This window comes from Chelon labrosus (assembly GCF_963514085.1).
Source record: "Chelon labrosus genome assembly, chromosome: 1".
In the NCBI taxonomy this organism is placed as follows: domain Eukaryota; kingdom Metazoa; phylum Chordata; class Actinopteri; order Mugiliformes; family Mugilidae; genus Chelon; species Chelon labrosus.
Window position 1 is genome coordinate 11,398,608 of NC_140337.1, and position 14,126 is coordinate 11,412,733.

The window sequence follows — 14,126 nt, forward strand, 5'->3', positions numbered from 1 at the left end:
TATACCTGTAAAATGTCATCACTTTTGTGTTGTCATTGTGAGCGTGTTAGCTGCTAGCATTGTCGTCGACCAGTGTGCATATGTTGGGAACTTTATCACGATATTCATGATGTCCATATTAAAACCGGCCTGCCAGAGGGTCTGGTCTGGCCCGCGGCATAAATTTGCGAAGACTGAACCTGCCTTTTTTTTAAAATAAATGTCAGGTTGTTAAAAAAATGTTTTGTAAAAGTAGATATACTGAACAAAAATATAAACACAACACTTTTGTTTTTGCTCCCACTTTTCATTAGATGAACTCAAAGATCTAAAACATTTTCTATATACACAAAATAACCATTTCTCTCAAATATTGTTCACAAATCTGTCTAAATCTGTGATAGTGAGCACTTCTCTTTTGCTGAGATAATCCATCCCACCTCACAGGTGTGGCATATCAAGATGCTGATTAGACAGCATGATTATTGCACAGGTGTGCCTTAGGCTGGCCACAATAAAAGGCCACTCTAAAAATGTTCAGTTTTATCACACAGCACAATGCCACAGATGTCGCAAGTTTGAGGGAGCGTGCAATTGGCATGCTGACAGCAGGAATGTCCACCAGAGCTGTTGCCTGTGAATTGAATGTTCATTTCTCTACCATAAGCCATCTCCAAAGGCATTTCAGAGAATTTGGCAGTACATCCAACCGGCCTCACAACCGCAGACCACGTGTAACCACACCAGTCCAGGACCTACACATCCAGCATGTTCACCTCCAAGATCGTCTGAGACCAGCCACTCGGACAGCTGCTGCAACAATCGGTTTGCATAACCAAAGAATTTCTGCACAAACTGTCAGAAACCGTCACAGGGAAGCTCATCTGCATGCTCGTCATCCTCATCGGGGTCTCGACCTGACTCCAGTTCGTCGTTGTAACCGACTTGACTGGGCAAATGCTCACATTCAACGGCGTCTGGCACATTGGAGAGGTGTTCTCCTCACAGATGAATCCTGGTTTTCACTGTTCAGGGCAGATGGCAGCCAGCGTGTGTGGCGTCGTGTGGGTGAGCGGTTTTCTGATGTCAATGTTGTGGATGGAGTGGCCCATGGTGGCGGTGTGTTATGGTATGGGCAGGTGCATTTTATTGATGGCATTGTGAATGCACAGAGATACCGTGACAAGATCCTGAGGCCCATTGTTGTGCCATTCATCCACGACCATCACCTCATGTTGCAGCATGATAATGCACGGCCCCATGTTGCAAGGATCTGTACACAATTCCTGGAAGCTGAAAACATCCCAGTTCTTGCATGGCCAGCATACTCACCGGACATGTCACCCATTGAGCATGTTTGGGACGCTCTGGTTCGGCGTATACGACAGCGTGTTCCAGTTCCTGCCAATATCCAGCAGCTTCGCACAGCCATTGAAGAGGAGTGGAACAACATTACACAGGCCACAATCAACAACCGGATCAACTCTATCCGAAGGAGATGTGTTGCACTGTGTGAGGCAAATGGTGGTCACACCAGATACTGACTGGTTTTCTGACCCCCCCGGAGTTGTTGTTTACGTTACTGGTCCATACCCCTTGAGATCAAATTGGCCTGTATGTGGCCTCTGCAGTAAAATGACTTTGACATACCTAGATGAATAAATCACAGCAAATGGATAATATTAGGCAACATGCTGTCATCTAGTTGAGAAACTCTTGTTGCACACAATGAAACTCGAACACAGCCCTACTTGGTTGTCTCAAGTTCTTGTTTCTGACTTCCTGTTCTGCATTGTGCACTCTGGTTTTCACATAGTATGCTCAGATTTTTAAAGGTTTCACTTCTTTGCCCCACATCCCCCAACCCTTTGCTTTTGCTAAACAAACTTATGCGAAGTGTTTCCTGTATGTTTTCCTCATTCACATAATTTACATAGGCATCAACATACTTGCCGCCGTAGATGTAAAGCGTAAGTGTTAAAGTCAGTCAGTGTCTTTGTTGAAACATGACATCTGATTAGCAGTGATTAGGTGTTTGGCTGAACTGAGTCAGTGAATCGGGACACTTGATGTCTCTTGGGATGGGTAAGAGTGTGTGAAATAATTTGAATGACTGAAAGGAAAACTGAGTTCAGTCATGAAACACATCCTGTCAAAGCTAAAAAAGACGAAGTACTTTTCTGATATAACTTTTAAGAATTCTCATAAACCTCGTCTTCTTTTTAATACTATTAATGACCGATTACTGATGGTCTCAACACAGCTTCAGAAAATGGTGCAAACACCGTAGCCTCACGTTTAATTATCCTTTTTGTTAAAGGCAGACATGATGGGTATACTAGTATTTTTTTTAATTTCATTCTCACAGAAATATTTTCTTATATCACCCTGGCTATTGACAAAGATGAAGAGGTGTCTGTAGACCACAGAATCCTTTTAACATGCTTGAAGCACTGTGTGGCATTAAAGGGACTGCTCTGGATTGGTTTAGGTCCAAAAAGAGCTTCTCTGTTGGCCTTAGCAACGCTGCATCTTCCTCAGTACCTCTTCCTTGCGGAGTCCCCCAGGGATCTATTCTTGGGCCGAATTTATTTTCCTTGTATAGGCTCCTCTTAGGTCACATTCTCAGAAAGTACGGCGTCTCAATCCTTCCTTAAATTTACTAAATTTCAGTAAAGGTAAAACAGAGGTCATGGTATTTCAAATGGTGCCTGCAAGGCTCCCTATATGGACCAATACTACCTGCTCCCATTTGTGAAAAACTTGGGTGTGATTATGGATGGTGATTTTAAACTGGATAATCAAATAAATTCAATGGTCAAGTACAATTTTTTTTCCAGCTGAGCCTTTTATCTGAAGTCCAATGTTTTTCGTCTTTGACAGATTTTGAAAGGGTCATCCATGATTTTATTTCATCCCGTCTTGAGTACTGTACTGCCCTCTGTGCTGGTGTTACCCAGGCAATGCTGTTTGCTGTCTGTGGTATGTATATGTATTGTTAGTTGATGCAGTAACTTCCCTTATACCCGATACAAATTTCTCCCTGGGGAGACAAAATAAAGTGACTTGACTTGACTTGACTTGATCTCTGTCACGTTTGTAGTCGGTGAAGAACGCTGCAGCTCGTCTGTTAACAAGAATACACAAACAAGAGCACATCTCCCCCATACTGGCCTCTCTTCACTGGCTCCCAGTACAGTTTTCTGTTTGCCTATAAATCAGTTGAGGAAATAAATCAGGAAGATTGTGTTTTCTCAGCTGCAGGCCCCAAAAAATCTGGACCAGTTTGCATTTACACAATAAACAGGCGGAGACACAACCTCTTTTATTGCATTTTAATCCTGTACTTTTTAGTTTTATGCTTTTTTTTTTACCTCTTCCTCCTCTTTGTTTTTGTGTTGACTGTATGTTTATGTGTTTTATATATTTTTATATGCATTGACTCCTCTGTACGGCACTTTGGTCAACATTTGTTGTTTTTAAATGTGCTTTACAAATAAATTGACATTTACATTGACCCCCCACTTTCAGCAGAGATTAGATTGTGTACTCATTGTAGTAAAAATGAAAAACCACATAATCTTGAACATTAGCTGAGAGATTACTCAATGCCCAAGGGGAACTGTATTGCCTTTGGCTGCATCATCGAGGAGTGATCGGTGATTTACTAAAATGAATAAATGAAAGAGTCAAAAGGGAGAGGATGCTCTGGGACCTCAGTCTGAGGAAGATCTCAGTTGCTGGGTCATGGTCAACGTTGGGATGTCCAGCCTTATAGTATATGAGGATAGTGGAGATCAAGAAGGTCCTGTGAAGTGTGCGTTTACACTGCAGCTGTCAACAGAGTACATCACTTACTGACAATCATTTCCATGTATTGTAAACATTTTTCACGTTATGATCAAAGGGAGATGCTGTTAAATTTTTGGTGTTCCTGTGCCTTCAAAGAGCTAAGATCTAAAAATGTTAAACACAAATCATTTTTAAAGCAGATTCAACGTAACTTAGGAGAAGAATAAGATCGCAACCTCCTTGCTTGAAAAAGAACTTTTATTAGAAAGAAATGTAAGAAAACATCCAGAATATGAATATGTTAATGGAACATTTGTACAGAAAATGTTGTGACCAAGTATTTATTTTTTTTTGTCTTTAACCTTGTAACAATAAAAAAAGAAGAAATATTTTTTTTGTAATGTGGATTATTGGAAATATTCAGCGGGCCATGCGTTGAAAAACATACATTCACAACCCACAACAACAACGGTTGCATCCTATCCTCTCACGACCTGAGTGGTGACCACAGTGGAGGTGGCGGTCTGATGTTTTCCCCTGATCTTCAGCTCCCGATGCATCTGGCACCAGACGCATGTGTAACACCACATTAGTTTGCAGCAATCGTCACAGCACGACCCCTATGTGGGACAGAGATGGTAAATAAATGCACATTCAACATTTCCATTAGAAATGGTCAAACACTCTATTTAGAGCAACTTGGCAAATGTCAGCAGGCTCAGACACCAAGCTAAATAATGAACACGTCTAAATGTTTGGATCGTAAACATGTTAGCACACTGACGCTAGTATTTATCTTAAAGCTTCATTGTGGCTCAGTACAGCCTTACAGAGCTGCTACCATGACTACAGACCATTATGTTGTGAAGACATGTCTCCCAGTGACCACTTGAAGACAGCAGAAACTCTGATTTGGTATCATATCCTAAAGAAACACACTGACCAGCCATAACATTATGACCACCTTCCTAATATTGTCTAGGTCTCAGTGTTATTCATTTCAGCTTTCAGTGGTTTAATGTTGTGGCTGACTGGTGTACGTGGAACATTAGTTGCTCCCTAACTTTGTCTGCGGCTGCACAGGTAGTGAGCAGGAAACAAGGTTGATAAGAGTTGAGAGAGTCAAACTAAACACTACAGCTGCAGCTCTGACGAAAGGGGGTTTTGTTTACACATCCAGCAGCAGGTGCAGTTCCTCTACCACAGTGGTCTGTTGACATTGGCAGAGCGTTTTACATATAGGACTAAAGTGGGAGCGTATTGTGACTAGTAGTAGGCCGCTCCTTAGAGATTACAACTTTATTGATTTTCATCTTCTCATGTGTCACTCTTCAGCTTAGTTTTATGGCTGATAGTGGTTAATTCATTCATTATGTTAAAGCATTATTCATCTGCCGCCTCCATTTTTATACTTTCATCTATAAAAATACATGAAAACTAAAAATGATTAGTGTATTTTACGCCAAAGGTGAACTGTACTTTTAACATGTACCTGCTTGTCTGCAGCCCTTTAGCAGTATTTGCTTTGAATGCAATGAGCATAGACTTCTATATCATCCATTTCCTCATTTCACTTGCAGCACTGGAAAACTAATAATTGTCTACAAAAACTTTGAGCCTTTAAACAGAATGAATGAGGTTCGATTAACAAAAGGGATCAGCTGTGTTTAAAAACTGACAGTGACTCTTGCAAAACCAAGAAAAAACAACAAAAAACCCTCTTGTTAATTTGGAGTCAACATCAAGTGACACGATCATTTTTCAAGAGGAACAGAAACATTGCGGTAGCGAAACTATTTGTACCAACGAGTATTAGAAACCAAAGCCGGAATTGACGAGGGCACCTGCGCCTTTTGTAAATGTGGGTTTAACTTTATCTACTTGTTTATGTTAACCCCATTTCCATAAGACAGCTCAAAACTACAGTACTGACTGCAGGCAAATAAACACATTGTACAGTACGGAGACAAATGAGGAAATGTTTTCCAGGAAGAGCATCTACAACTTTTGCTACTGGATGCCCTGAATATGAACTTCCCAATTTGCAGGGACACTATTTCCATTGATGTATAAGTGTCTTTAAGTATTTAGGACAAAACTCAATATTCCAACTTTTCGCAGCATTAGTTTGATATTTAACCCACATATGCACACTGAGAGGGAAATCAGTGCTATCGTACTATTATACTACTACTCTGCCACTGCTATACTACGCTATACTTCCCTCCCTCCCTCCCAAAACCAGCCTCACCTGGATGCCGTGGCGCTCTCTAATGGAGGAGCGGAGTAGGCAGGACACCACACAGCAGACGTCCAGGAGCGGCATGCAGCAGCACCAGCCATTCATCTGGGCTGCCTGGCACTGCATGCACGGGAAACACCATAATGCACAGCAACCTTCAGGGCAAAAGAAGAAAATAGAAACTTAGAGCTGTAACAGCGTCAAATGAGAACGTGGGAACAGTTTAACCCTTTGAAAAGGGTCATTTGTAGTGGGAATTATCAGCCAAGGCCATTGCTCAACTGTCCAGAAAAAAGTTTAGGTTTTATTTCCCCATCATCTTCTTTCCGGCTGTAGCGTGCAGCTGTTTCCACCCCCTCCCGCCTTCAAAAAAGAAAGTAGAAACTGTCAGAAAGAAAAAACAGAGCTAAACGAGGTAACACTTCTCTGCATGATGAAATATGTCTCTAAAGGAATGATAATACTGAGAAACTATGTGAAAACAGCCACATTAACTGGAGACGGCTGTGTTTTAATGTTCATTTTTTTCTTGGCAAATTGTAATGTCATCCACTTTCTGTGGCCCTTATTCTAAAAACAACATCCCTGCTGAACTATGTACAAAGTAGCATTTTCAAGCACAGGAAGCAAGATTTTAAACAAAGCCTTCCGCCGGCAATGAGCTCGTTCAACAGTGCAAACACAAACACCGAGACCTCTCCCTCCTCTGCTCCTTCAATCATCTCCTTGAAAAAAGAAAATGCTGATTCACATCCAAAGCCAGTCAATGTCCAAGTCTTTCATAAGGTTTAAAAGTTGTCGTCTTTCGTTTCACGAGCAGGAATGTGGCCTTTTCTTTTGAGCATGTGTCTCGGGTTCAGCACAGCAGAGTAATGGCCCAGCTGATTTGTGTACAATACATAGAGCTGACCACAATCAGGCTAAGAGGACGTGTGTTGTGAGAAACCTCAGAATACACATCTATTCTGAATGTGTTTCTTGCATGTCCAAATAATAATCCTGAAACCCGACTGATATTTGCATATGTCACAAAGACGTAAAGATAGATGTGAGAATATATACAGTTTATGTGACCGCTATCAAACTGGTAATCTTGTCATTTTATGACTAATATCAGCGTGCATGTAAAAATAATGAAGGACACATCCACTTGGGACCTGTCCAGGGTGTACCCTGCCTCTCGCCTGATGACAGCTGGGATAGGCTCCAGCCCCCCGTGACACTTCACAGGACAGGCGGTTACAGAAGATGAATGAATGATGTTGCAGGGAAAGGCTGTTTTTGAGCTGTTTGGACATGTGTTTGGAGATTCCTCTTCAATGTGGAGAGAATTCTTTAGTCATCGTCAGCTGTAATGTTGCCTTCAGATGAGGTCGTGTTTACTGCGTTCACAATAAAAGTCCACGTGTCCAGGTGGCATTTACAACTTCGTAAGTGGAAGTTTTCGATTAAGCTCTAAGTTCACTAGTTTATTTTTCACAATGCTTTCAACTACATAACGATAAGCACATATTTTTTATTTGAGAGGGTTGAGATTGCTGAGCTCACAAGTACGATCTTTCTTCTTGATGTGTGCAGACTGTTGATTTTAGTATCCTACGCCTTTTTTATTCTTTATGAAATGTATAATGGCTTCTTTGGGATTTAATATCAAAACTCTGGAGGCCTGGAAGCTAGCCAAACTTTATCTGCTCATGAAATTATCAAAATCTTATGTTACCAGACTCATATTCTGAAAAAGAAGCATGTGGACGTCAGAACTGCAAAACTCAGTAAGGGTGGAAGACATCGTCATTGAAGAGCCATTGCAGCTCCCACTGACAGCTTCAACAGTAACAGAGGGCTGCATTGTGAAACACTGACTGGATATCCACACAGTGAGCAGTGAATATTCCCAGTTTTTCTGATCAAAGATGAACTCTGAGCTTTTGAGCCGTCACACATGAGGCGTCCTTAAAGTTCTCAAAGACAAATGGCTCCACCAATTCTACTAAAAACAACTTTGTGGTGAGATCTCAGTGGGATCAGATAGCTACTTTAGGAAAAAGTCATTTGCGATGTCTTCACTTTACAGCTGATGACTCTCTGAGAGTTACAACATACTGGGGGAGCTCCTCCCAGGACCACTAAGGGATTATTTTCTGTTTGGACTCACACAACTAATAGGACCACTGAAGAGACCTAATAGTCACTGCAGACACTTCATATAGCTACGTCACTTGGTTCAGTACGGCTTACAATATATGACTGTGTCATATATGAAGGCAACCATTCCCAGTTCTTTCTCTCCCTTCGAATCTGATGACGCCTCAATTAGGACAAATCCCCAGGATTTGCACATTTTTCTATTGTGCATGTTATTCAATAAAATCTTTACTGTTGTGAAGTCTCTCCTGATAGAACCAGGATGGTTTTTTTCTTTTGGTAATGTTGCGTTTATGCTTTAAATCAATCAACACATACATCTCAAACAATGACCATAAACTTACATCACTGAAGGTTCCCCTTGTGCTGGGAATAGCTAGGTAGTAGTAAAAGAAGACCCATAAATCATGCTTTGAGAGTTATTTTTGTTCTCAAAGGAGTACTTTCTCTAACAAGCAATGAAAAGTTCCTCCAGTAGCACCTATCGTTTCAATCACTTCTACCACTAACACTTCTTATTTAGGTGCAGACAAACAGAAACAAGGTCTGTGGCGACAGAAATTATTGGTAGTTGGTAGGATTCGTTGGGTCGACTTACAGGTGCCCATATCGGCGCAACAATCGCACAAGCCAGTGCTCCATGTCGAAAGACCTTGTCGGGTGGAGGTCACTGTCACCACCTGGGCGGGCTGCTGGTGGACGGCCATGCCTGGAGGACACGAAGCAGAGATGGAGACATTGTGAATTCAGCTAGCGGTTAGTACTTCAGTGTGTGGAGCAAAGATCGAGGTCTCGGCCTGTTTCAGAGAATTACTGTCCACAGTGTGGCTGCTGAAAGATACAGATCAGGGTACTTTCCCATGCATGCTATTATAAAGCCTACAAAGACTTTGTGTTGTTCACAAAGAGCCACCTGTAACTATACACTCACAGCGACATCGGATTTCCTTGTGTCAACACCGGACTCGTCAAAGTAATGGCACAACGCCCTCATCCTTGTTTTAGAAATGTTTTCATACCCTCATACCACTACGCGTGCAGAGAGTTTGCAGTCCTTTATGGCTTTTTCTGATCCTGACATTTATTCACTATGAATTCTAGTTTTTTAAACACACAGGCAGCACACCTTCATCTGTTTAGCATCTGATTTAGTAGATTAATCCATCGAATACTTTCTGCCACAACTTTGCGCTATACATGATATATTATCTGCTGATATTAAATTACACACACAGAGGATTTTATCCATGTTGCCTGCGGGTGTCCTCATCCAATTGCTAAAGATAATGGATAAACCTGAAATGCCTTTTGTAAAATATGAAAACTACAGACATTTAGACAAGAACTCACGACATCCTGTTTGAAGGTTTAGCTCCAACCACACCTCATGTCTGCACAGCCCTCACAAGTACATCAGCAGCACTCAGTGGGCAACACATTTCATATGTTCATATTTGGAACAACTCCTTATATCATTTTAATCTATTTTAAGGCACAGAAATCACTAACTTTTTCGAGTTTCCACAGCTCAGTAAAATTCAGCAGCGTGTGCTTCACATCAAATGTGAGCTAGGTGTGAGCTAACTAGTGCAAATTTAAATAAATAATTTCCGTTAACACGCTGTTTGAGCTGCACATTTTCATTATTATTATCATTCTGTTTTACATTTTACAGCCACAAAGCAACGGCTCTATGTTTGACTTTCCTGCAACCACATCAGGGTTATTTGAATAAACTGCATAAATGGTAATTAAATTCACTAGCTTAAACGATTTATTAGCTTTGTCAGCTAACAGAGTGGAGGCTGGGGCGAGCTCACAGCATCTAATTAAATAAGTGCAATTAAATATGCTAATGTTACTCGAAATAAATAACACCTCACAAACTTCACAAAAAAAAAAAAAAGTTTATACTTTATTTTATTTTTTTGGAGGGGTGGGGGGGTTAAATTTTTTTTCTTACCTGCTCTTGGTCCGTTAGCTCTGGTGGAGACAGAAACGTGTTGATTCCAGTCAGAGCAAGAAGCATCAACTACTGGCAGAGTTTCACAGTTTCGATTTTGCTGAAAGACACACCCCTCGTCTGTCTTCTCCCACCTCGCTCTTTCTCACTAAACTCATTTATTCCTCCATACTAATGTAAACGAGCTGTGCTGGGCCTTTTGCATTTCACATTTGCATGAGGAAACGCAAAATGCAAACTGACCACAGTAACACCACTGTGAGAGAGATTCAACTTTATATTCACTTATTGTTCATGCTGCCTCAAGCTCTGTGCTCAGTGTACAGTATGTGCACAGGAGGTGACCATTCACACAAACTAAAAATAAAAAATATTCAAATCAAAATAGACAAAATAGACAAAATAGAGTCTACAACACATACCGCAGGTGTTTTTGCATAATTTTTTTTTGCACACATAAACAAATGTGCAGCTGGGAGCACTGGCAGGTGAGTGGATCACAGATAAGGAGATGAATGCTGCTCTGGTGACCCTGTGAGGCCTGTGTTGATCATTGCACGTCAAACAGAGACGTGGTTAAAAAAAGAAAAAGAAAAAAAGAAATGAATGCACCTTAAACTTAAACCCCACACAGATCATATTTAAGGCTGGGCTTTTTCTTGCCACTCGGAGACATTCAAACGCAGGTCCTGAAGTTGAACTTCCAACCCAGTCTCAGGTCTCTGTTTTTTTGTCCCTTTCGTCGTGGTCTCATCAACCTGCCCAGTCTTCATGGCCTCCTGTCCACTCCTACCTGAACGAATAATTCTCCAACCTGCCTATGACTTCTCTTGTATGTTTATCTCGTCCTCTCTCTTTTCTGTCTCTACCCGGCTGGCCTTAGGCAGATGGGTCCCTCTTTATGGGCTGGGTTCTGCTCAAGGTTTCTTCCTGTTAAAAGGCCTTCAGGCTTGCTCTGAGGGTTTCAGGCCGGATGTTGTAAAGCGCCTTGAGTATTGTTATTGTACTGTTATTGACGGTATATAAATAAAATTGAATTGAATCGTCCTTGAGCTCATATCAGACTCACCCATCTGTCCCTGCTGCTGAGGAGTGCCCTGCTACCACCATGCTTGACTGCCTTCAAATAATGAAAAATGTGTATTTTATATTATTTAAAGACTACAAATATACTCACTCGTCAGTTCACTAGGTACAGTAATGAAGACAAATACAGGTTTTTGATATTCAGCAGCAGTTTAAAATTACCCAGAGAGATGTTGATTCAACTGTGTGTGGAAGTACGATAGATCTGTGTGCTACCATCCCTCTCAACTTTATTTTGCTGTCATCGTGAAAATCGAAGTACTGAAAGACTGAACGCCCGCTAGAAAAGCAAGAAACTACAAATAAAATATGCTTGACATTACGTCAAATTGTCTGTCATATATTATTATTATTATGTCATATAGACTCCATCATGGTCTCCAGTGGTGCAGGACATGCTACCTAGACGGTAATGACTTATTAATCATACTTATTTACACTAAGACAAAAATATAAACTTTTAAGACCATTGTCTTAACATTGTCATGAGGAAAAAAAGTTCTAACTGTGTTTGTATTGTTATTTAGGGATCTTAGAAATATATGTATCCCACGAGATACGTTGCCAGATTAGGGCTGCAGATGTGTATTCCTCAACATTTTTGTGTCAAACTAGAAGACACATTCATATTTACTGCAAAATTATACATGGCCGTGCACTTCTATGTACATTACAACAACACACCTGTATTTTGTACTTTAATATTTCAATAGTAATGTGTATTTTTGTGCAGGGTACTTTGGCCAACAATTTTTATGGGAAAAGAAAGGCAAGTTGCAGGAATGGCAGAGAGGATGAGAGTGATAGTGGATATCCCTGCAAGCTCTGCAGATTCTGACTCAGCCGGCAATGAAGATGAGGAAGTCATTTTTACTGAGCACGAGAAAGAGATAGAGACTGAGGATAGTTCTGATGATGGTGACATTGAGAAGGATGATGAGCCAAGAGGTTCAGGTATTCTATGATTGATAAAATGAATGTTTGCAGGTAAACATCATTAATATCCGGATTATTTACTAATTTTAAGTGGGTTTTTTGGTTTTGGTTTTGTTTACAGCTGTTGCAAGAAAAGGTTTGAGCACCAGTCAATGGCAACTGCCGGTGATTTCAGAGCACCTGAGGAACTGTCTAGTCCCTGTAGCTATTTTTGGAGATGTTGTGATGATGAGCTCTTCCAGCATATTGCAGAACAGACAAATCTCTACAGCTGTCAACAAATTGGAGCCAGCATTAACACCTCAAGTCATTTGCTGGCATCAAGCTAACCATGGGAGTGGTGAGAATGCCGTCTGTGGATAATTACTGGTCAGAAGACACATGCTATCCCAAAATAGGCAACATGATGCCAGTAAAAAGATTCAGATGTCTGTCAAGATTCATCCGCTTCCAAAATAATGAGACGTCTGACCCTACCAAGGACCAACTCTGCAAGATTGCACCAGTGCTGGAGCACTTTCTAGGCACAATGCCTAGAAACTGATAGTGAGAATCAGTTCTCAATAGATGAAATGATGGTCCCTTATGAGGGGAAAAAAAGGCTGAGTCTCCCTGACAATATCTTCCAACCAAACCTCACCATTGGGGTATCAATATCTTTGTTCGAGCGGGTGTTTCTGGCATTGTGTATGATTTCTTGACATACAGTGGCAAGGGCACATTTGACACAGACCACGGTCCTGTCAGAGGACTTGGAGCTCATATGGTTGTTCAACTCTGCAAGAACATCAAGAACCCATCAGAGTGTGCTGTCTACTTTGACAACTTTTTCTCCTCTCTGCCTCTCATATTGCTTCTGAAGGAGTAATTTGGCTGGCGAAGTCTGGGAACCATCTGGAAGAATAGACTAAAAGGATGTACTCTTGAGGATGACTGGTCACTGTTGAGTCAAGGAAGGGGCACCTTTGACTACAAGGTGGGTAATGAGGCAGAAGTGGCTGTTGTAAAATGGATTGACAACAAAGCTGTCACTTTAGCTAGCTCCTGTGCTGCAATAAGCCCCGTCAAAGAGGTCAGGAGGGAAGAAGAGTTGCTGTCCTTTGCCCTAACATTGTGTCACAACACAATGTCCACGTGGGACAAGTTGATCTTGCTGATGCAAATTGGCCAAACCGAGCATGCAAAGCTCAAAGTGTTGAAGCTGGAGGCTGTGGATGCATTTATCCATGGTGGAAAGAAGAAGGGGATGCTCTCCAAGGGAAGAGAAGTGGATGTGCACAGTCCCACCAGATGCAGCCAAAGACCAACAACCCCAAGACCAGAGGCTGATGTCCGCTATGATGAAGTGGATCACTTCCCAGTATTTACTGACAAGGGAAGGTGTAGATTCTGTCTAGACGGACAGTCTGTGCATCGTCACTGGAAAAAGCCCCCAAAACTGCTTTCAATTATTCCACAACAAGTGGATATAGACAGAAATGGGAACGTGCCATGGTTTGATCAGTTGTAAAAATGAAATGTTCTTTGTATGCCCAAAAGGTTCAAGTTTAGCTCATAGGTGCACTTGTTGTAGAGGAGGAGAGAGAAGGAAACAAGATGCTCTCCATTTATTGAAAGTGCATCTCATGCCTAAGACAGCAATCAGTTACCAGCAATGTCTTCTTCACATTAAATGTTAATATGTTTACTGTTCCAGCTGCTTATTACCTTAAAAAGGCAACGTATCCAGGGAGATACAACTCATAAAATCCAAAGTAAACAAGATATTTAAAATAAGTAAATAAATAAATGAAAATGTTTTACTTAGGTCTTAAATAGAAGAAAATTATTCCACATTATTTGTTTTGCAATTTGTTTTTCCACTCATGCCAGTTTAAGGGTTAAAGCACATTTTACCGACAAAGCATTTATATAATAAAATTCTGGTAGATTCATAAAATGATTGTTTATAACCTAGTTACCAAAAACTACTGACGCCTTTTT

The 14,126-nt window shown here is 41.0% G+C and overlaps 1 protein-coding gene across 1 annotated transcript; it reads right to left on the reverse strand.

Moving 5' to 3' along the window:
• Positions 1–4,010: 4,010 nt before the first annotated feature.
• ponzr1 (plac8 onzin related protein 1) lies at positions 4,011–10,249 on the reverse strand. Its single transcript, XM_084543369.1, has 4 exons — positions 10,122–10,249; positions 8,757–8,867; positions 6,023–6,168; positions 4,011–4,391 (listed from the first exon to the last, which is right to left on the reverse strand). The coding sequence occupies exons 2-4, from the start codon at positions 8,863–8,865 to the stop codon at positions 4,251–4,253; spliced, it is 396 nt and encodes a 131-aa protein (XP_084399495.1). The 5' UTR covers positions 8,866–8,867; positions 10,122–10,249; the 3' UTR covers positions 4,011–4,250.
• Between the last annotated feature and the right edge of the window lie 3,877 nt (positions 10,250–14,126).

Coding starts and splice junctions, on each gene's coding strand:
- ponzr1 (XM_084543369.1), bottom strand. CDS start 8,865: ATGGCCGTCCACCAGCAGCCCGCCCAGGTGGTGACAGTGACCTCCACC. Junction 6,169..8,756: donor TTGCGCCGATATGGGCACCT/GTAAGTCGACCC, acceptor TTTGCCCTGAAG/GTTGCTGTGCATTATGGTGT. Junction 4,392..6,022: donor GAGAGCGCCACGGCATCCAG/GTGAGGCTGGTT, acceptor TGTCCCACATAG/GGGTCGTGCTGTGACGATTG.